Genomic DNA, 24,085 nt, shown 5'->3' with positions numbered 1-24,085 from the left:
CTGAGAGTATTTACATATACTGAAATAGTTATGATCTGCTGATTTAAAGTGATATCTATTGATGCCCAAAGGTATTTTTGGGCCCATACTTTCTTCACTGACTGTTTTTATGTAGCTGTTTGCCAACTACTGACAATCTGTTTAGAAATATCAAGGAACATGAAATCTGGAGGTGTATCAGTGTGTGAGCGTCCACTCCAAAACCTCTGTGAAAATAACCTTCAGGGATGGCAATCAGCCAGAGAAGCAGTTTGAAGCCAGCTAAGATAAGAATAAATATTCATGGCAGCTAAGGATTTCACATTTAATACCATTCTGCTAATGCAGATAAATATTCAGATTTCCCTGGCTTCTGGAGAATAAACCCGGTTTTAAAGAGAAATCCACACAACAGCATTCAAATAACACTACAACTGCTGGTAAGGGTTTTGGGTGACGTGTTACCCTAGTTTTTACAGACCAAATGAAATCTCAGCAATTTAAACATCTACATGAAACAACAGATGCAGAAAGATTCATGCCCTGTATCACTGCTGCCTGTGGCAGAGGGATGGCTCTACCTGTGCACCACCAGGCTGTACTTCTACCTTTCAGAACTGTACTTCAGTCACAGGTAAAGCACCTCTCACTTATTCTGACATCTTTGCATTGAATAGTATCATCCAAAGTTAATATTTTACTACTTTTATTCCAACCCATTTGTCTCTGTGCTAAGGCAAACGTTCCTGTGGTATAAATGCCAAGCTCACAGTTGAGTGTTACCAACTCTGAAGTGATGACTACCTTCACAAGACTCAGTTCACAGGGAAGATACACAGCTGAATTAGAGTTAACCATGCTATTGCAGCTGTCAACCATGTTACAGCAGCAGATCTACAGAACCTCCTAAGCAGGTACCATTTCCTCTCCAGCTGACCAAGAAGCCAGAGTTGCATCCTGTCCCCACCACAAATTCCAGTTACATCACATACAGAAGAGAACTTAGAATAAATTATTCAAAAGGAAGCAGAATCAAAGAAGATTATTTCCCTTCCTATGTAGATCCACAAGCGAAAGAATAACTTTGTTCTACAGCCCATTATTAAAACTCTTCACAACTAACCACACCAAAGACACTTGCACCCTAGTGGATGCTACATGAGGCTGTGACTGCAGGACCACTGAGAAATCACTCCACTTTCTCACATATAAGTTAGGAGATTAATTCACATGCTTCAGAACACGATCTTTAAACTGTTTGCAACACACCTTCAGACTTCATGAAAGGAAATGAGCAAGATGACAGATGGACCAGGTGGTTTTTTATTTTTTTCAGCTGTCAGACTGCTTTAGCTTACTGCATCTTATTCCTTCTGTGCCATACCTTCATTTCTAGATGCCTCTTTAGAGTGAACACTCACACTTTCTCTTCCCACTTCCCTCTTGTGACCATAGTTCCTGTAAAAGGATCAGAAAGGAGGACAAGTAGCTCCTAAACAATTCTAAGTGTCATGCTTCTGGCTGGACAAAAAGGGGCAAGAGGAATGGAATTGGAAGGGAAATGCAGGCACAGGGCAATTAGAGGGCAGGGTTTTTCTTCCCCAGTCTTTCACTGGTCTTAAGCAAATCACTTCCCTTATACATTGCTATACATTAAAGTAATATTAAATTCTGCAGACTTCTGGCAGGATTTCCAAAGTACAAAGCTCAGCTACCAGTGCACAGGTTTGAGGCATCAAAATACTCTGGAATTCAAGTCTTAGACATCAAACATAAATTTAAAAAAAATGAAGATAAATATAAACAGAATCAGCACATTTATGATTCCTAGTTAAGAAATTACCTTCAGCATCAGAGCTGTTGGAACAGCTCTACCCATTCAGCTTGTCAGCCTCTCTACCTTTTAAAAGTATACCAGAGATCACAGCAGTCAATACATTTATTCTTTCATTTAATGTATACTTATCCTATCCTGAATCTTTGCATGATTCTGAGAATTTGCACTTCAGTGAGAATGACTTGAAAACATACAGACACATGAAAACATACAGGGTTTCACCTTTGTGAGGAAAACTATTTACATGTAGGGGCGCAATAGTTTACTAGAGCAGTTACTTTTTTTTTAAATAATGGGTAAAGAGTGTTCCAACTATGAGTGTTCCATCCCTGCTGGGACTTCTGCCAGTGTTAGAGACTTTGCTGCAGCAAAGCAGCAAAGGTTACAGGTTCTCAGTGCTCACTATCTCTATTAGATAGAGTATGCCCAAAGTGTGCCTAGAGAGAAAACCTGAATGCTGCACTGAAGTGACAGCAACAGGACAGAGGGGAGCTCTGCACCTGACCCAAGGGGAGGATAGCTAATTTAACCTTCTGTCTTGTTTCAGTAGAAGACCACACTCATCTCCACTTCTAATATTGTATTTACCATTACAAATCTCTTAAACTGCTCAGCCAGTTGATGGTGATCCCTTAAACTGGGGCATCAAATCCAAACCGAGAATGGCTAGACAGGCAGATGGATTATGTCACTAGCAAAATGAGAAGTTTTAGGCTGTGACTGGCTTTGAAGGCAGCCCATCCCAATTACTGTCCTCCTGTGAGTCTGGGAGTATCTCGTGTAAAGATACTCAAGACCATCCCGCTGAGCCTCCAGATTAAAAATAACAAGTTAAAAGTTGGGAAGTGTTTAATACGTGAAAAGCAATGATCTTAAGATTCTTGAATGGCAAGTAACTGAAGGTGCATCTGGCATGGGAAGGCGCATCTATAGCACCCAACCTGGCGCAGCGGGGAAGCAGCCCGGCTCGCCGGTGGCTCACACCAGGAGCCCGCAGAGCCCGTGGCGTCCCCTCCCCTCCTGCCCCCGCCAGGCTTGCTGTGCCTGTGCCTGCCGGCACGGCGGCACCCAGGCCCAACCGGCACCGCCAGGCACATGCCACAGCCTTCTCCATGGAGCCAGTTCTCCCTGAAGCCTCCAATAACCAGACTCCCCACCCGAGGACAGGGCTCGGGGCGGTCAGAAGGCACAGGTTTGGGAATTACCGAAGACAGCCGGGTGCTGACAAAGAGCTCAGGGCTCTCCAGCCCGCCGCAAGCTGCAGCCCCGCTCGGACCGCCGGCTGGGCTGCGATGCCCGGCTGGCTGCAGGGGGCCGCGGGCTGCCAGGAGCCGGCCCAGGGCACAGCCTGTTGCCGGGCACGCTAGGTACAAAGGCAAAGCACAGACCTTCTCCCTGGCCTCTCCGCGGGGAGGCTGCGCTTGTCCTGCCGGCCGCGGCCGCGGTGCCGGCGGGGAGCTGGGGCCGGCCGCGGTGCCTCAGCGGCTCCACATCGATCCCGCCGGCAGCCTCGCTGCTCTGCTCTCCACCCCCTCCTTCCAGGGGGACAAAAACGGGGCTGGGGAGGGGGGACCTTTCTATTATTATTATTCTAATATATTCTGGGGGCTTGTGGTTCCTGCAGCCAGGCGGAAGTGAACCCGCTTTCGCCCCCCTCCTCCTTCCGCGATGCTCCGGGGCTGGATGCGGGCGGCCCCGGCAGCCCGGGGTCCGCTCTCGGGGCCCGGCTGCCCGCAGCCCCCGGGCGGCAGCGGCGTCCCGGTCCCTTGCTCCCCGGGCGGGGTGGAAAGGCGGTGCCGTACCCGAGAGGCAGAGGTTACTTGGGAGGCAAAAAGGAGCGAATAATTTTCTCCACGCCAGTGACGGGCGAGTGCCCGGTGCCCGCCGGGGCGCGCTGGGCGGCCCCAGAGCCCGCTGAGGGCAGCGGTGCCCTCAGTGACGCGCGGTCACAGCACCAAAGGAAAGGCTGTAAAATGCACCGAAATATAAAGGTGTCCGCTGGCTCCGTAGTGACATCCCGTGGTGCGGGGGCACTACTGCCGATGGCCGGCTGAGCCCGGGGCTTACCCGGGCCCCCGGAGCTTTGCGGGGTTCCGCGCTGCCCGCGGGCTCCACGCCCCCGCCCGAAGGGCGCCGGGGGTTCCTGCAGCGGCCCCAGTCACCACCCGTGGCTTGCTGTCAAACCGGCCTGGTGCTGCTGCTGCTGCAGAGCTGCGCTGCTCTCGGGCACTCGGGGGGTTTGTGCCTTACAAACGTGTCCATTTCCACAGAACCCCGGAAAGCAGCGAGGGCTCCGAGCTGAACTGCGCCGCTGGCCTCGTGCCTAGGCTGAGGGGCAGATGAGAGACACCAAATGAACATCCATCTAACTAAGGCAAATGTTAATTTCTTAATTCAGCATGTGCCATCATGTTGAATCAGACTTGCAGAACATCTCCCCTAGCCAAGAGGCACAACAGAGATGAGGTGGTGAAACTGTCCCTCCCTAAGCCTTAGCTACTCTAGAGAACTCTCCTATCCACCTTCCCAGTCACACAGCACAATGGGATGCTCAATGGCCTGTGGCAGAAAAGGCAAGAGAAAAGACAGTGAAAAAGACCTAACTCAGGGACCAAAACTCCACAACCTGTCCATAGCTAGGAGGAAAACATGAAGCCAGCACTTAGGCACCCCTGAGCTGAATGGATTCCAGCTTACAGGATGCTACTTGTAATGAGGACGTGGTGGCATCAACCTACAAAGCCCTTGGCAAGCTTGGTAAGATCCATGCCACCATGTGCACAAAGCTCAGATTGCCCAGACCAGAAAGATTAAGGCTAGCCTAGGCAGGCCTGAACACATAGCAACTGAAACTCCTGATAATTGTTCTGTGGCATATGGGTGCAGGGTTGTGTGGGTGTGGATGGGTTGTAAAGGGCTCTTCTGAACTCTGCTACAGGAGTAACTCACATCAGATGAAGCACATGCTCACAAGAAATTACTGGGATGCTTTACTCAATCTCTTGTCCTGAGAAGTCAACTGCTCTCAACACCATGGTGGAACTTAAACTCTGTAAAATTCTAAAACTCTGAAATTCTGTTCTTGTGGGAACAATGAAATGGTCAATGAAGCTGATGTCTGTTCCACTGTCTTGTTTAGGACCTGCCATTCTGGACTGTGCAGATTCACCTCTGTGCTCAGTTGTGTTTAACATTTCCTTCACATCCCAACAGCAGCAGTTTCTTAGTCAGCTGCTGCATCTGTCTCACAGCCTCAGGGTGTCTGTGTCCTCCACATGCCAGTGGATGGCTGAACAACCATGTCAGCAGAAATGCTCTCTTGCAGGTGGGACTGGCCAGAAGATTGCACCTCATCCTAAGGAGTGCACGCCTGGACACACTGGTGCATAAATTGTGTCTTACAGCTTAATTACTGCAGTTCTCTGTGCTTTGAAATAAACCACAGCAGGTGTAAAATACAGCAGATGTCTGCATAGCAATGGAGAGCAATGTGGTGCTTTGCTCACCCTAGATTCTTACTAAGTGCAGACTTTGGTCTTCTTTTCTGATATTCAAAGGCTTTCATAATCTTCCATAGCCAGCTCCTGCTGGAGCACTGTCACCATTGACCAAGGGGTGAGAAAAGACTGTGGGAGTTTCACATTTCCCAGGCAGTATTTATGCACTGTGGAACTTAGTTTGCCTCACAGAGATAGAAATAACCCAGATCTGAATGCAGCCAGAGGAAAATGCAAAATTTCTCTCCTGAGCTTCATTTCTTCACACACAATCATGCAAAGGAGGCTGGTAGCCAGCCCAACAAATCCAATCCCTATAGTCTAATCAAGCTATTCCTATTAGTGGCTAGATAGAAAGGTGAAGGAAAGGCTTTTTTCTGTTTTAAAATACTTGGGAGGCACACAAGTCCTACAGAGATGGGAACCATCTAAATATATATAAAGACACAGTGAGATAAATTCACCCATCTGTTGTAATCTAGTAGTTAAATCAAACCAATTCTTAAAAAATCAACAGTTTCATGAAGCCACTAAAGCACTACTGATGTTTTCAAGTTTTTAAAATTCTCCAAAGTGTATGAATGTAGGAAATCAACCATCTCCTGTCAGATTCCTGAACTGCATGAAAAGGAACAAGGCTGTGCATGAAGCTGATGCAAACAAATCCATGATGTAATTAAAGCAAATTGCCACTAACAATATAACACAGACTATTGTGAATTGCTCCTCACACCCCAAGACACATTGCTGATTTCCATAGTATGTCAGCACACACATCCATCACTATCCTTCTTCCATCCCAGGGATCTCAAGCACCTCACAGATGGTGCTTAAATGAAGGCCTAAAACACCTTCACTCTTTTTCCACTGTGAGCACAGAGATGTGCTCACCATCCAACAGGAAGTATTAAAATGACTGGAAAGATGAAAGTGTCCTATCTGCACATATGCCTTGCTCTTCCAACTAGATAGCACTTCCAGCATCTGCTCATAATTAGAGAAAGTTGTTCCCTCGAAGGCTGCCCTGGGCCATCCACTGACAGCTTTACAGGCAAACCAGGGCACAGAAGCAGTGTTTTGCTACATCCCAATGGATGATGCAGTTCCGTGTCTGGAGAGCCACACAGCAGCTATAGAGCAACACTCAATATACTGTGAATTCACACAAGCTTTTGTTGGTTTTGAATGTTCATCTTCTGGTACAGCCAGGTGACAGATACAGGATACAGTCAAAGGTTTTCATACATCAATGAATCCTACCAAACATACAGGAAGAGAACATAAGCACCCAGTGTATCAGCTGCCATCTCACAGGCATGTTGTGTGTGCTCTGAGACCTCCCAGCAAAGCAGGCTCATCTGGGAAGTGGGAAAACAAATGTGCACTGGCCAGAGAGCTGTAGAAGGCCAGTGAAGTACCCTTAGAAGTGTTTTCCAAAAAATGTGCAGGCAGATTGAGCTTCTTCTCTTCCCTTTCCTCTTCAATACATGCACACACCCAGTCTCAGTGTGATTTATGTTGCCATATTTCTCTGGGCAAACCTCCATGCCCAGAGTACAATCTGAGAGCAGGAGTCTGAGGAACAGGCAGCACTGGAGGTCTGACAGTTCAGCCCCAAAAAATGTCCCCAGTTAAATTACGGAGATACCCCACAGACCTCAAGAGGCTACCAAAACACACATCCAACAACACTGTCCATTAAAAAGGCACCAGCTGTGCTACTCACTGTGTTTGGTTCCTGTCTCCTGGGACAGAAGTGAAACTACCCAACAACCAGTCCCACAGCCCATGAGCCAGCCCTGCCTCGCTGTGAGGTATGTGTAGAGCATTACAAATGGAGTACCTGTGGCTATGGGCATCATGAATGTTAGAACAAAAGAGAGAGTTTGCCATACCTGATCACTTCTTGAGATCGTGTCTGGGCTACCTCTGTAACATTCTCTTCTATGTTCCTGGTTTTGTTTGAGTTTGTTTGAGGTTTTCTTCTAGAACTTGGTAACTGATGTCTCACTGTTATTATCAGTAATACTGCCAGTGTCTATAAAAAGTACATATTTCAACTGATAAATGCTACAGTATGAAGAAACAATGTGCTGTTAATAAAAGGCAGATGAATTCTCAAAGGAAATGAATGGTCTTAAACCCCATAAATTTGAGATAAAATCCATTCTGCTGCATTTTGAGTAATTACAAGAGAAAAATGCTGAAGACTGTTTCTTCTCAAAACTTGGCAATTTTATATTATGCTACTATATTCTCATTGAAAAATGGTGCTTTTATTCACTACCCCTTTTTTTACTTTGGCCAGTGCTGCAGCCAAACATCTGCTTGTTAATTTAGCAGAGTAAGTTAATGGTTAGTAACCCAGGAGTTTCCAGAGAAGATCCCCACAGACATTTCCTAAGGAAAATTCTCTCTAAAGCTTTCTAAGGATGCACTTAGGAGGGGAGAAGACTGAAGAAACGGAAAGATCTAGACAAAGCATCCATGTGATTGTTTGGATAAGTTGGGCTCTTCTCCTGAAAAGCTTCACTGGAGGATTTGGGACAGGTTTTCAGCTGAAGGCAATCAAAAGCTCAGTGTGCAAGTTTCACTCTGAATATGCCACTGTGACTGGAGAAGGCTGGGAGTGCAGAAAATGAAGCTAAAAGCAATAGTGAGGTAGCAGATAGTTCACTGCTCACAGGATTCATTCCTTCCTGTCTTTTGAGAGGCACAGAGAAAAATTAATCATGATTATTACAGTGACACATTCTGAGCCTCTTCCTGCTCACATGTTGACCTATCTCTATATCAGAAAAATTCTTAGGAGCTAGCCCAGCTTCACCAAATATATCCCAACAGACGGAATCCTGCATATCTAGGATTTAAGAGACAAATCCCCCAAAAGCCCACTGTCTAAGCAGATACAGCCTAGGCAATCATCAGCAAGCCTCCCAGATCCCTGGCTTACACTGCCTCTGCATGCTGTGCTGGAGTAATGGAGCAGTGTCAGGCCTTGGGACTCTCAGCAGCAGGTACAGAAAAGGCACAGTACGTTGTTAGGCTTTGACAGCAGCACTCCTACCAAATGCCCTTTTGTTCATATTGCTGACAATCAGTTATCATGTACCAGGACTGAGACAAAAAAATACTGCTGGCAAAAATAGTGTATTGACAGAATGATTTAAAAAAAATCTGAAAGAAGCCATGCAGATGATGTGTAAGTAGTTTTACTATTCTTACAAGGCAATTACATCTGTTAATCTAACAGATAAATGCAGAAAATGACAAGTCCTCATTTTTAAGTGATAATGAGTTTCTTGCAGGCAAACTACACAGCTCTGGAGACTGAATCCTCAGACTATCCATAGATCATGGCTACACAGAGAAGAAGGAGCAAGTTTCTCCAGAGCAGTGCCTGAAGCCCAGGAATTTTCAAGCTTTATCCCAAAGGCAATAAGGAAGCCTGGGTGCCAAGAAGAAAAATTTTGTCTGCCTGTGACATACCTGTCCAAATGCATTCCAGCTTTTTTCATCCACACTAGGAAGTGAAGGTGTTATTTTCTTACAGCATAAGGGTGTCACACAGTGAGCTCAGGACCACTGATGTAAAAGTGAGGAACTCACTGGGGTACAAATTATGTTGGGATCAAGTTTTGTACTTTTCAGCCTGTTCTGGAAATAAACAACCTCTGAGTAGTGCTGGCCTTCTTTTTCCACACTCCATTAGTTAATGTACAATCTCAGAAGATAACCCAAGGCTTTGCACGCCCTGTGCTGCTGTTAATTGCCAGCAACAGACATTCATTACAATGTACACAGCAAGATGGACAAGTAATTGTGCAGCTATTTGCTAAGCAATACTTCCTCACCACCACTAAGGGACAGTGTTCCCTACATTTCTACTAAAAAGAATGCCATATCTGCAAGTACAATTTTAATTAGCAATGGTTAATGCCTCTGTTTAGTGCTTGGAGTGTTTTATATTCTTTGTTAGGTTTGTTTAATAAGTTAGTTCTTCACAATGCAGCGAATTGCAGTCTCATTTAATGTACTTTCACTACAATTGACACACTGAAAAATAAAACAAAATGTACTTAGTGAAGATAATTCCTCCTATGAGCTCCTAAGCCTAAGAGGATGGCTAGACTAAAATAAATGGTTAACAGTAAGGTGTCAATCAAAAGGCATAAACAGCTTTGCAAAACACATCCACTTTTGCACATTTTTTTTTTCCAAAGACATAATTTGTGTTTGTGAAAATATCCTAAACTGTCCTCATTGGTGTTTCCAATGCAAATATTGGAAAATCTGCAACATTATGGTCTTTGATAGGTACTGCTTCCTATTCCTTTTACACTAGAGACACTTCTGCCACTGACTTCACTCAGAGTGAAGATAATGTCTACTATATTCAGGGGCAAAACTTCACTGGCAGTCCCATTTCTCCAGGAATATTTTGTGTTCTGGAAAACAGTTTAATCAGCTTGAAAGACTCTTCTCTCAATCTGTGTTCCTGAAGAATACTGAGAGAGTCCCACTCTCACCAGAAAGTAATTTAAATACAGTAAGGCTGTGGCTTATTTATAAAAGGCCAAGTTTTTCCTCTGCTATAGGACAATATAGCAGAGGTACCTGATTTTCACATTTACATGAATAAGAAATGTCCATGAAGTAGTTGTTACAGTGATAACAAATGACTGTACCAAGCCCAGTGCTGTATTATTTCAAGATGACATTCCAATACCTTTTTTGGTGTCTCAAACATTTGAAGACATTCAAATTTGTTGGCTACAAGATCAAGAGCTGTACACCGAAGCTGGTAGTGTAGCTGTACAACCAAACTTCAATCTTCATTCTCTCTTTAGTGAGAGAAATAAAAAGGCACATCATATCCCATTAATAAAGAACAACTAAAAAAAAAAATCACAAGTCCTATGAAACAGAAAGCCTCTCAGATTATGTATTCTCCTGAATAGTACAACTAACCTTATCTGTGCAGATAATCCAGTGCAATTAGCCTCCACTGGTTCTAGCAGGCAACAGTGGCACTGCCAAGAAATAGATATTTTTAGTACCCACCCTCTAACCCTGCCCTGTAATTAACTGCAGAGCCCCACAGATTTCTGCCTGATTAGCTGTTCAGCTAATGAGAGGGTCCAGACTCAGCCGCCATGAACCTTGAATTACCTGCCATTCATGGACGACTCTTTGTGACCCCCAGAGCAAAGCACAGGTGCAGAGCTGAGCTGCAAAAGGGACACAAAGAGGAGCAGGGGCCCCTATGCAAAGTGTGCACAACTCCTCCGACCCCAGTCACACATATTGAATGTTTTGGATGGCTACACACATGGGACCTAAACCTGGCAGTTCCTGTATGGTCATTACCCAAGATATAAAATGTTTGGCTTTTAGTTAAGATCTACAATATCAATGTCACAAAATGAGTCTGAAATTACAAGAGCAGAAGCTGATCTGATTGTAAAAAAGCTCAGCTATTCAATTGAAGGCCAATGCTTGGTCATAACCAGAGAAAAGTTGAGGTCAGGAGTCCAAGTTCAGGAGTGGAGAAAATAAGAAGCTGAAGGAAACATTATATCCTCCAATAATCCTTGCAGGAGATATGATTTCAGCATGAAAGGATGCAGTCCAGCTTTCAAGTCTGTAAGCAAAAATCATTCGACTATAACTCTGCTGTGAGATAAAAGCAGACATGTGATCTAGTAATACTGGCCTTTCCCTGGTGTTTTTATTGGTGCTGCCCTCCATATTAAAGAAAACAAACACTCTGCTTTTAATTTTAAAGACAACTCCAACAGGTCTGCTTTAGAGAACTTTTCTGTTTTAATCCATGCTTTGTAATATAGTTAGCCTTGTGTAAGTTTGGAAGATGCCCTGTTTAAAAAAAAGTAAGCAGAAGATTGGCTTTTAAAAGACTTTTACCCTGCTTTTGGGGGCTTTGGTTGAGTGTTACTTTTTTTAGTATCGGCCGCTTTTCTTTTCTCTTTTAAAGGGTCATGGTAGAAGAACAAATAAGGTTGTCACCTCATATGTGGTTCTCCGATTTCTTAACTAAGGAAGAGGGAGATTTGAGTCCTCCTGAGATCTGAAATACCCACAGCAATGCATAAATACATGAAAGAGCATGCTTTTTAATAGAAATATCACTCAGTTGGTAGCACACCAAGCCAAAACTTGAGACAAGGTCTGTTGTAATTCTGCCCAGAACTGATGGGTACCTCCACACAAAGCATTTCCTCTCACTGTGTCTCAATTTCTTTGTTTCTAAAAAGGATAACCTGAAAAGTCCACAACTTTTGAAGTTTCTTCAGATAAGACAGTGCAGTATAAGAGCAGTGCCAGCCATGAAATCACTGGATGAGCTAAGGTCTGGTAGCTCTCTTGTCAGCAGAGCCTCCGATGAAGCACCTACATTTGGGCAGAGCAATACAGAACTAAGAGCTGCTGGAAGTCTGTTCCCTTCTTCCTCTTCATGACTCTGGATTCAGGTGTAAGGATTGTTAAGGATGCTACAACAATAACAGTTCTGCTCTGTACTGCATCACTGAACTCTCAGATGGTAATTTTTGTAGAATCACAGAATGGTTTGGGTTGGAAAGGGCCCTAAAAATGATCTTGTGCCCCCCACCCCGCCACGATTAGGGATGCCTTTTAGTAAAGCAGGTTGCTCAGAGCCTCATCCAACACTTCCAGGGATGGGGCAATCCACAGTGTGGGCAAACTGTGACAGGGCCTCTTCCCCCTTACAGGGAAGAATTTCTTCCTAAGATCTAATCTAAACCTGTTCTGTGTCAGTGTAAAAATGTTTATTTCCCCTTGTATTATTAATTTTATTAACTTTACTTAAATCAGACATTGTCACACATTCCTTAAACCAGTTCTGTCAGGTAGTCAAAAACTGTGGCACAGAAGAACCCAAAAGTGAGTAATTGCTGATGTTAATGAGTTCAAGTAAATTGAACTGGTGCTTTCCTGCCTGCTTCCTCTAGCCATGAATTTGGCCTGCAAAATGTCTCATGGCCAATCAGTGGTATAATGTATCTCTGAATGCACAGAATAGGGTGGAACTCTTTGAGGATAAAATCAGGATGGAATTTTCCCCTCACAAAGCCTGAACACACTGACTGATAGGTCACTTTTGTTATTGATATAATTCTGCCAAGAGCTTAAATTATTGAATGTTATTTAACAGGAAACCAGGAAGTCTTGTCAACAATTATGGATGACACTGTCAATAGAAGAAAAGGTGTATTTGCTGAAACAGAAGTTAGAAATATCTTCATTTCTCTTTTTGATGCATGCTTGTCAGCTGCTTGTAACAATGGACATCACGATTTACATCAATGATGAATCCTTGGATGAGCTGGAGCAGAAGACAGGATGCTGTTGTTTGTCCTGATCATTTCTGTGACCAAAGTAGGTCACAGAAATGATCACACGTAACTTTGCAACATCTCCTTTGTTAAGGACATCCAGATTCCAGTTTTCTACAATGGAGCCCTCATTACTGTCTGAGGACAGAATTTAACATTATGTATTTGCTATCATGACAACAATCTGGAGAGAAGGCAATGAATTAAATGTGAAAACATTGAGGAAACCATGTCTTCTTCAGAGTGCCACAGAGTGCCACAGCTGCTGCCCAAACCATATCCTCCTACAGGAGGGGGACAGTGGCCTTGGCAGTTGCCCAGACATCAAAACCTTCCTAGGGCACTCCTCCTCCTGGGAGGCACACGCAGATCAGGACAGGCTGTCTAAACACAGCGAGCCTCCTCTCCCTTGCTGGGTTATTTTCTTTCTCCCTAGGGGAGCTCCAGCCAGGGGAAACTCTATAACAGAGGTGGCTTGGTTTCCTCCCTGTTTTTATAGCAAGAACAAGCTACAAAGGCACCCTTTTGATAATGTCCAGTTCTTCAAAGTCAAGTTCCCTGCAGTACTGAAACATATGAAACTTCAGTTCTGCTTTCACTGCAGTTTTATCTAGCTACTGTATTTCTAACACAGCTGGAACACCAGTACCCAATTTGAAGTGTACAGCAAGAGACACCTTATGACTCCAGACTCTGCTCATTCCAAGGAAATGCCTAGATCCTCACTCTTACAGCAAATAAGGCATGTTCAACAAGTCAGAGATGCAACACCAGTGGTGACTAGAGACCTAATCTGGGCTTTCTATCTCTAGGACAGACAGGGACCCAAAGGAATAAAGGTATCACCTGCTGGGACTTGGGCTCCAAGCAGCTGAATCCCTGCTCACTGCAGTTCAGATGCCAGGCCTGAAGGTACCTACAGGGAAATTGTATTGTCATTAAAACCATCAAAATTGGATTATACTTGGACACATGCTGGCAAAGTATTTGCAATGGATTCAGAATAGCTGGAAATTGGCCACATCCGCATAATATTCCTAAAGTTGGATAAAATTTAACAGCAGTAAATTAGGAAACTTTGCCAACTCCAAAGCACTACCTCAAACTTGGGCCAAAACGATGCACAGGCACCCAAATGCTCCAGAGGGATTCTTTCCTTCTGCCAAAAACTGTTGATCAGATAAGAGCTGGGCTGTGGACCACGGGGATAGGGATACTGTTTCTCAAGAAGGCTGGGCTTTGGAAAAGAGCCTTTTTGGCAAAAACTAAGGAAGTTACAATCAAAACCCTAAAATATTTGTAGAGCTCTGTGTAGAGGGCAAAGGATTGTGGCTGCTGAGGCATCTGTGTCAGGGAAGAGCCCTCCAGACCATGAATGCACTCCTTAGCCACCACTCTTGTGTCTCTCCCTGATTAGCCTACAAAGGAAAACAGAAAACTGAATTGTTACAGAATAGAAACATTCCTTTCATAGAGATATTTGGATCACAATGAGAGTGGGAGGGAGAGGAGAAGACAGAAAGAACAAAAAAGTGTTAAAGGGGTGAGACAAGCTGCTAGTACCTCTGTCTTTTGAAACGTCTCAGCTCTAGTGGCTGTTGAGCTGAACTGTGAAATCTGTATTTACATCACAGAGCTGGGAAGCTGCTCACATACAGCAGTGCTCCCCCAAGCACTTACACAGTGCCCTGCCCGGCCCCTGGCACCCCTCAAACTGGGAGACCCTAAGCACCCACCCTGGAGAGGCAGCACAGCCTGTGAGAGCCTTTCCCTCCACTTCAGGATTATTCAGTGCAGGATTATTCGATATTTAAAAGACTCTCCCCATCTCTCAGAAGTGGAGGGGGGAGGATCTGTCTGATTGTACCTCTGACCCTGGCAACTCTTCACAAGCAGAGACAGCTGAGTCACTAATATTTAGAAAAATAACATAATTGACTGTATTCAGGCCTGTGGAGGACCCCTGCTGGGTATTCACAGTTAAGCACTAGCAACTCGGTCATTCCTGGCAGCCTTTGTGAAGGGTTGCCAGGGCTGTAGATTCAATTAGATGACCTCCGACAAACTGATTTCCACTGCAAATATCTTTAAAAAAATACATTAAATCCCCAGTAAATACAGTGAAATTGGAGGAGACAGCCCTTCCTACCTCATTGAATGTCCCAAATCACCCCAGAGCCCCAGCTAGAGGCTTGCTGGGATGTTCTGCATGCCCAGGCTCTATTATCACCGCTGCCTAATGTGATTTAGCCCTGTCTGTGGATTGCACTCTTTAAATCTGAGAATGTGACAGTGTCGCGGTTGGATGCAGATTAGGACACAAAATGATGTTGAAAAGGTAAAATATTTTCATGTATCTTTCTTTTCCTTGTCACTGGGCAGGGGTGACAATTCTATTACCACTCGTTTTTATCTTTAAACAGCTTTTTTTCCAGTACTAACCATTGAATTATTTTGATGTAAGGAGAATAAGATTAATCAGATCCAGTGTTCTGTACTACCCATTACAATATGCTGCAGTGGTACATTACACTGAGCTGGAATATTTATTTTTTTCTCAGTTATCTATACTAAATGTGATTCATGTGCCACTAAGGCATCTAGGAATGAGATTTTTAAATTATGCCTTATGCATAGACTTTTATGATAAGCCTTACAATAAAACAAACAATGTGGACACTGTTTGTTAATATTATCATAACAAAATCAGCTAACACCTAAATTACACTTTGTAGTTGCTTCTCATAATGTCTGCCTCCTCAGACTCCAGGATTTCATTTCAGTCAACATACTCTGCCCTGCTAAATTGCTTATCAGCCCAACTATTTGTTTTTCTATCCTAAATAATTCTGAACAACTATCAAACCCTCATCTTTCTTGCACACATGCATATTTGAAGAAATAGAAGGGAACAGAGCAGTGCTGGATTCTCAATATGTCCCTCCAGAGAGAAGCTTAATGAAACAATGTTTTAAAATAATATAGCCTATTGTTGGGGTTTAAATGAGACATTATTTCAGTAGCAAAAAAATACGTAACAGGGTAACAGCTACTATGAAATGATTATCCAGAGAGCCAAGCATTTTCTCACATGGCATTGTAATTATGCTTTCTACATGATGCAAAATAATAAAGTAAGGGTATTTACAGAGAAGAAACTTTTCTTTACATATAATGTAAATTGGTATATGGAACAGAGAACTCATGGAGTGTCATGATTTTTTTTTCTCAATGTTCCCTGCTGAGCAGTGCCACAATTAATCAAGCTTTCTAGGTTTTAGTTAATTGCTGGACTCCAATAAATTGGTTTGTACTGGCACTGGTCCAGGTCTGATAATTTCACAGCCTTGCAAACTGCAGCATGTTCACACAAGAACCTTGAAAGCAAGGAGCTGGGATAGAAAAGAATAAAAGAAACTCTTGTTCTGTGACGTTCCATTAATACTTTAAAAGCCAGCCTACTAGCAACAGCGTCTTCACTGTTTGTTTTTCTCCATGTATTTTATACTGATGTTTTTAATGATGAAATTAAGTACCCCCTTTCCTCACTTTAAACTTTTTTTTTTTGTAGCTGGTTATTCTCCAAGACCTATTTCTAATTTCACCATTATCCTCTTGGACATTTCCACTGTTCCCATTCTCTGTTGAACAGTCCTTGTGACTTTTTGACACAGCTCAGCTTTTTTTCTGTCTCTCTGCAATTTCATTCATGTGAAAGGATCACTATCTTCTGGTGAAGGAAAATTCAAGACTGGCTTTATGAAGTAGACCAGAGAAAGGAGTGGTGTCCCCTCTGGCCTAACTCAGTGCTGGTGAGTGCCTTCACAGTCAGTGGGACACTGAGGCAGAGCCCGGCTTGGATTTTCCTAAGCCTGCAGTCAGAATCAAGCAGGCTGGCATCACAGTTTAGTGCAAGTCAACATGTTAGGGTCTGTTGTAAGTACACATTATTGTTATTAGAGGGAAAGACAGGTCCACAGCCATTAGCTCATTTTACAGCTGAGCTCAGTTACAGCAAGGACTTTGTGTCCTCAACTCTCACTGGTAGCAATGGGATTTTCAAGTCCTCAGCCCCTGGCAGGCTCTGGCTCCATGCTGGCACATGTTTGACTTTGCTCTCCCTAGAGAAGAGATCAATCATTTGGCAACTTCAGCTTTACTAATGGGTTTCAAAAGCACTCTCACACCAGCAAATTTCTAAGCAAAAGAATTATGTAATACCCAAGGTGTTCAGTAACTTTGTTATTGTCTTTGGCTTACCAAGGTGAGATTAGCAGCACTAATCACAGTTTATAAAAGTATATTTGAATTGCAGTTGGAGACTCATTCAGCCTGCCTTGACTCCTTCTGTCATGCATTGGGAGACAGGACTGACTGGGTTTATCTGGTGGGCGCCAGGTGCAAAGAAATGCCTCAGCAAGTGGATTTTTATCATGGTATGATTAATCAGTAAGATTTGTTCCAGCATTTCTTCTGCATAGCAGGACTAAGAGCAAATCACTGGGATCCTTTTAAACTCCTGAAAATTTTTACCAAGTGTGATTCTAGTCAACAATCACAACAGCAAGAAAGAACGTATGTTGTTTTTATGTGAACTGTGCCACCTTCTGCTGTTTTCAAGAATGTGTGGTAGTGAAAAAACAATGAAGGTGAAGCTGATCCCAGAACTCAGAAATAATCACTATAATCACTTATACAGATTCTCTAATGTTGCTTTTCAGCAGCAATTGCTGAAAATAGTCTCTGAGATGTTATTGCATGTTATATGGATTTACACTTTTCTGGAAGCACTAATTGTGCTTCCTGCCCACAAAACACTGCCCATACAGGAATTGCAATGAAAATTTGAACTGAAGATTTGAACTTGCTATTGATGCATCTCATGAATGTATCAAAGAAATCTATATTTCTACAAATTGTATTGAAGTTTTTTGACATGACAGATATGAGAGAGAATTATAGGATCATAATTACAGCTGCACACACGTGGTGGTAATAGGTATCTTATAAATATCTGGGATAGATTAGATTAGAATAGAATAGAATCAAATTTAATAAATACATTAGATTAGATTAGATTAGATTAGATTAGATTAGATTAGATTAGATTAGATTAGAAACATTTGCAGATGAACACTTTGAGGACATGATGACTACATGCAAAATTCAGGAGGGTCTCATCTCTGAGTGCATATGTTTATTCTACACATTGGGATTCTCATCATCCCACCTAACAAAGTGTTATTTACTCTAGGATGGAATGAAACATTGTGTGGTTGCTTTCTCCTGCATTTTCATTACTGCTGGCAGGTTTTGTGAGTCTCTTCTCACTTGTGTATTTGGAAGTTAAAGAGATATATTTTATTTGCATTTTTTGACAGAACAATGAAAAACTTTCAGCTGCTCTTCAGTCCCATCTGAATATATCCACAGCAAGGTTATGAGGAACTGGGCTGCAGTTTGACATTTTACATAATGCTGTTGTTGTTTAGCAAACTGAACTGAAATCTCAGGCTCACTACATCCATCTGTCCCACTGGCAAATAAATAAATTAATTTCTGGTGCTAGAGGACTGACAACACACTGTGGATGAAGTCCATGCTACAGAAAAAAACAGGAGGGTGGAGAATGCTCAGGACCATCCTATGCCATAATCACAAAATCACGCACATCTGAAGCCCTTTTTGTTGAACAGTATATGTGAAGCCTGCTTGGTGAACATCCAGATTGTATTCCCAGTATGATAACTGGGGGGGGCTATCCAAACCACAAAAAGTAATTTAGAGATTTTTATAAAACCCTGGGAATAATTTTTAGCATCTTAAGATACATTTTCCAGAGGGTTTCACTGAATTTATGGGAATACAAAAATCAAAGGACACTCATCATTACACTAAGAATTTCCTTTCATACATTTTTACAGTGAAAATTTGACCACAGATAAACAGAAAAAAAAAATAGACAGGGCTATTGTGTCATGTGTCTAATATCTCTCAGAGCTCCATGTCTGTTGCAATTAAGAAAACTCCACATGGTGTGTAAACATGTTAGCATTGGCATGAATCTTTTAGCCTGTTTTTTTTTCCCCTCACAAGAACTGAGAAATAATAGCAGGATACCTTTATGCTCCTCAGTCACTGTGAGGCACAGCACAGGGACATGGACTTCTACTGGCAGTGTCACATTATTTATCTGCTTAATTTCCATTATCTTTAATGAGAATTGCATGGATACTTCTCTGTGCTTATAAAAACTCAGGGCATCCTTCAATCTTTAATGCTCACTATCTGGAGCAGTTCTTTCCTGTCTGCACACCAGAATGCAGAGCATGTTCAAGCAGTGAGTTCTGCTTGGCAGCATGAAGGGTAACAACTGTGGATCTGATTCTTCTCCAGAGCTCTCTGTCACACGTGTGCAGCATCCCCAAGCTGCAGTAACAGCCCATGGCTGAGCAAGAGCCCAGAGCAAAGGCCTTGCTAAGGTGTCAGTGCTGTGTCAGCCCTGCCATGGGGCTGTGTTAGATGTGAGACAGGGCAAAGGACAACAGGCTATGGCAACATGCAAAGAGGGTGGCTTGTCCTTGTCCTTCTTGGTGAGACTTGGCCAGAGCTGGAGAAAAGGAACAGCTTGGGCATAGGTGAAGCACTCCTAGCATCCAGGGGCACTGGCAACCTTGCCAGCTCAGAAGGGTCACCCACCAAGAGGCCACCATGAACATTCTGTTCATGCACAATGTCCAGCATGTGCCACATTATCCTGTGCCCTAACAACCACAACCCTTGCTGCAGTACTGTGCCATGGGAAGATGAAGGACAAGAAATGGATGCAGCCACTGTATGTGACCAAGAGAGAAGTCACACTGCATCTTCAGTCAAAAGTCCTCAGGGATGTCCCAGCAACTGATGAACAGCTTGAGCAGCAGCACCAGGACTGGGACTCAGACTAGAGCGGCCTTGGAAGTCTGGGTCTCCACCAATTTGACAGTTCAGTGAGTCCCAAAACCTCACTTGAGACAAAGGTTCTTTCAGCAAATTCTCTACAACCTAAATCTGCCAGAATGGATAAAGAACTCCAGTTCAAATATCTCTATGTTCAGCAAAGGTCTTGCACCTGAATTAATATCTCCAGAGACCATCAGGCAGCAGCATCTTCTGAAACAGTCTTACAGAATGCAGTGGAAAGTGCTGGCATCTATAGCAACTTTCCCAAAGCACTCTTCAGGCCAAATAAGGAATTTATTTTCAAAGAATCCCTCTGCAAAAGAATTCAGGTCACACAGTCTATAGAAAATATTTCACTTCTCATTACTACTACACTGACTAGGCATAAAGAGTACTGCAACAATTACTGTTGTCTTTACACACACCAGACTTTGTATCAGCACAAAGAAAATACATGGAGAAAAATACATAGAGAACACTGACACAGTTGGGTGGATTATTCTGGAGGATGTCTCTGCAGTAAAACTGAGCTCTGCCCAGGCCCAAAGCTGCATTTACTTAAGTCATGTAGCTGCTATCAACCCCAGCTATTAAGCCTGTCATTTCAGGGTCATTTCAGTCACTCATCTGAGTCTCTATGCTATTCCTATGCAATTTATATCACAGACTGAGTCTGTATGGTCTAACCCAGCACAACACCTACAGGAAAACCATTCCTACAGCCCCACAATTTAGAAGCACACACATGTGCTTAACTCTGCTCCATGAGCATGGATATCCCTGTGTGGGACTGGCACTTGCACAGAGCAGATTCTCTGCTTTCATGTGCAAGTTACAATCATACTTCTGATTCAGAGTTACCATTTCTTTCTCTGTTTGCCCATCCCTGTTTCATACAGTGGCTCTCCCTAAATTATCAGTCTGCAGCCATAGGCATCACATTGGGAACGAAGAGCTTTAAGCAATGTTTTTTTCCTTAGGAACATGGATTACTGCCTGTGCACAGCAAGACAGAGTGGCAGAGTGACACAGAAGTAGGCATGGAACAGTGTTTTCAAAATGCTTAGCTCCAGAACGTTCTCTTTTCATTATTTAACATTAGAAGTTATATAGTTGCATTTGACTGGCACACAGCCTTGGTTGCTCATAGAGCCACAGTACAAAAGCCTTAGCAAGTCATCTATTCTTTCCTCATGCTAGTATAAGGTTTCACCATACACTGCACCTTCAGTGTTTTGTCCAGCTAAGGTACAATGGAAGAAACTAAAGTTCTGCTCAATCTTCAGCCTTCTGAAAATATCTACTAAGCCTGAGAGGTGTACGACCTCCCAGCAGTGCTTCCCAAACACCCTGGTCCCAAACTAGGGGAAATAGGTTGTAATTTGTTTCTCCACATGATGTCTTTTCATACCTCACCCGTTTTCTCAGATCATTTGTCAAGAGTTCACTGATCTCTTCTTATTAGTTACAGGGGCTACAAGAAGACAGAAAAAGAATGTTTGACCAAGCATATAATGAGTCATGGGTTTAATTTAGTTCCACCAGAATCTCAATGTGACCTTGAAACCTTCTAGCACAATAAATCAGACCAGAGGGTATCAGCAGAAGGCGTCTGGCACATCCCAGTGGATGCTAGCTCCGTCGGGTCTGTTTTGGGGGGCACCCCGACTAGGAGAACCCCATTAAAGAGCCGTCTCGGTGTGGAGTCCGCTCTCCAAGAAAGTCACCCGTGGGGCTCTGTTCCTGCGGAGGAAAAGTGGCCACGCTCACCCAACCCGCAGCCCGTTTGAAGGCACCGGAGCATGGCCGCAGTGCCCGGGCGCGGGTGCCGCGGGCCGCGGAGCGCTCCGCGGGCGGGCGGGCGGCCCGAAGGGCGGGCGGGCTCCGTGCCCGGTGTCGCCCCTGCCCGCGGCCCCCCGCGGCGGAGCGGCTCCACCCCAGCCGTGTCAGTCACGCCGCCGTGCCGGGCGGCGGGCAGGGGCGCGGGCGAGGAGGGGGCCGGGGCGGAGGCGGACCTGCTCACCCCGCCTCCCGCCGCCGCTCGCTGCCGCCGGGGCTGCGGGGCAGGACCCGCCGCCGAGCATCCTCCGGCCGCGGGGCCTCGCTGCTGCTCGCCGGGGCGGCAGGCGGTGGCAGGTGCCCCAGCCCGGGACCCTCCGGAGCGCCCACCCCGCAGCGCCCCGCAGCTCGGGCGTAGCGGATCCCTCCCTCTCCGCTCCCGTCCATCAGTCGGGGGTCGAGGGCTGGCGGCGGCAGGACCCCGTCCGTCCCCTGCTTGCCCCCCCCCACCCAATCGAAGGGGACACGTAAAAGCCGCGGGAGAAGATTATGGCAACGTGAGTGAGCAGCGGAGCCGCCTGGCCGGACGCCCCGTACCGCGGAGCGGAGCGCGGAGCCGCGCGTTGCCTCAGCCCGAGCGGAGCGGAGCGGCCTCCAGCCCTGCCCCAGGTTTGTGAGCTTTGCTGTCCCAGGCGAGGCCCCGGGCAGGCGCGGTCCCGCTGCCGGAGCTGTCCCGAGGCCGCGGCACGGACAGCCCAGCGCGGGGACTCGACGCCTCCCGGGCGCTCCGTCCGTCCCGGTTCGCCGGTGCTCGTCCCGCCGCCCCTCGGGGCAGCGCCGGCACCTGGCCCGGCCCCGGGCAGGGCGCAGCCCCGAGCCGAGCTGCCCTCCCGGCCCCGGGCCGGCCACCGAGGGGCGGCTGTTCTGTCAGAGCAGCGAGAGCCGGAGCCCGCCTGCAGCGGGGCGGAGGCGCGGGAGGAGCGCACGGAGCGGGCTCCAGGGCAGCGCGGCCGTCGGGGCTGAGCTTCCCCGCCGCTGCATCACCGCAGCCCCGCAGCCTCTGCCAGCTGCCCTCGGCACTGCCATTTTTTTGGATTTTGCGGGTTTTTTTCTCTAATCGTAAAACGTGGCGAGGCCGGACACTGCCTCTTGTAGTTACCAAGCCGGGCTCTTTGGAGGGCGAGGCGTTAAACAGAGCCCCTTCTGCTTTATTTCACTAAGTAATTCGTGTAAGATGTGGATGACTTTAATTGTTTCTACAATGCAGAAAACACACCAATAATTAACAGGTTAATACTAACTGAGATTATTTCAATCCAGGAATATTTTTAGGACATTCCCCTTTGGGGAAATAAAGGGAGTGTCCTAATAGTGAAAAGTATGTGTTTATATTTGGAGTAACAACAATACAGAAATTAAAGAGAATTAAGAAAGACATCAAAAGTCTCCATCCCATTTCTGTTATTAACTCCTCCATCTCACATTAGTGTGCAGCATTTCTGAAAACAAGCAGTCCAACTTTTGTCATGTTTTTCCTTTTGAAGACCTGACATTTAAAATGGGTCAATTTCTGAGCCTTTCTATTCCAACTAACCTACCTAGCTAACACATAAGGTGCTGCACAAAGGATAATTGTGCACCATTTATAATTATTGTTTGCTTAAGCAATCCCTAAGAAGGCTGAAATATTTAAACATTCACATTTCTGCTAGTTCCAGTGATGTGCTACTGTTGTTCTGAATGCATGCATGATGTCCTGGGACTAAATTATGAGGTTTTAATGCTAAACAGGTTTTTAAAAGGATGTTTGGCTTCAAAAATGTCCTATGTGATTTGAATATGTGGAAAGGGAAAAATTACTTAAACTCTTCGTCTGAAATTGAAACATTATTCTCAACTTGCAGAATAAATGGAAAGTTATGTTTTGTTGCTGAATAGGGACTGTGCTTTTAAAGAAGGGGTTTCTTTAAACATTTCAGAGGCAATTTGCATTGTTTTGAATGAGCATACTGAGTACAGAGTAGTGGCACAGGTTCAGTTAGTTAAGGAAGATGTCCATTGTGGTTGTGGTTTGGGGATACAGAGGATTCTTGAACAGTGCAGGTAATGAAGCCGCTGAGAAAATCAGATCACACGCCCTTTGTTACAGTATGCTGGGTATCAACAGTCTTAATAGGAAGATCTTCATTTTAAGGGCTTCTTAACTTACTGTTTATGCCACTTTAGTTATGCCTATATAAATTATTATTTTTGCCTTGATTATCTGTAAGTTTGGACATATTTATGTACAGTTCTGTTATTTACGTGAAATCTGAAGAGGCCAGATTAGTTTACAAAACAGTATGATGATTTTTCCAATAGTGACTCCTTTTGGGTTTTTTAAGCTTCTGTAAAACTAATAGTGAATCCATATGAAGGCTTTTAAAATCACACGCAAACTTTTCCAACATTGTAAGTTATGGACAAGTGCACTCTGGGCAGATAACACTTTTGTAATGAATACTTATAAACATTGGAGCAGCAAAATAATAGAATTTTAAGTTGGCTGTACTAAAAAAAAATCTACTTTGGTTAATTAGTTAATTATTTCTGTAAAATAATTCATGTGTTAACCCAGAAAAAGATAAACAGAATCGCACATGCAGCAAGGACAATACCAGCTCTGCACCACACAG

The 24,085-nt window shown here is 44.5% G+C and overlaps 2 protein-coding genes across 7 annotated transcripts in view; one reads left to right on the top strand and one right to left on the bottom strand.

Annotated features, from left to right (window-relative positions):
- The window catches only part of PAK3 (p21 (RAC1) activated kinase 3), a 235,932-nt gene that overhangs the window by 118,058 nt on the left and 93,789 nt on the right, over positions 1 to 24,085 (bottom strand). For 2 of the 3 annotated variants that reach the window (XM_064426878.1, XM_064426877.1), the window contains exon 1: positions 3,205 to 3,437. The exons of the other annotated variant lie outside the window; for it this stretch is intronic. The gene's annotated coding sequence lies outside the window, so the exon portion shown is untranslated. Of the gene's footprint in view, positions 1 to 3,204; positions 3,438 to 24,085 lie in introns of those variants that run through there. 3 annotated transcript variants of the gene reach the window in all.
- The window catches only part of CHRDL1 (chordin like 1), a 45,113-nt gene continuing 35,902 nt past the window's right edge, over positions 14,875 to 24,085 (top strand). The window contains exon 1 of one of the 4 annotated variants that reach the window (XM_064426883.1): positions 14,875 to 15,027. In XM_064426883.1, coding sequence (XP_064282953.1) covers positions 15,014 to 15,027 — 14 coding nt within the window. In that variant the 5' untranslated portion in view covers positions 14,875 to 15,013. Of the gene's footprint in view, positions 15,028 to 21,641; positions 22,080 to 24,085 lie in introns of those variants that run through there. The other 3 variants (XM_064426884.1, XM_064426882.1, XM_064426885.1) reach the window with 3 other exon arrangements.

This window comes from Passer domesticus, chromosome 7 (genome assembly GCF_036417665.1).
Source record: "Passer domesticus isolate bPasDom1 chromosome 7, bPasDom1.hap1, whole genome shotgun sequence".
NCBI lineage: Eukaryota > Metazoa > Chordata > Aves > Passeriformes > Passeridae > Passer > Passer domesticus.
Note: the sequence above shows the minus strand (reverse complement) of the source record. Positions and strands in the feature narration are given on the sequence as shown.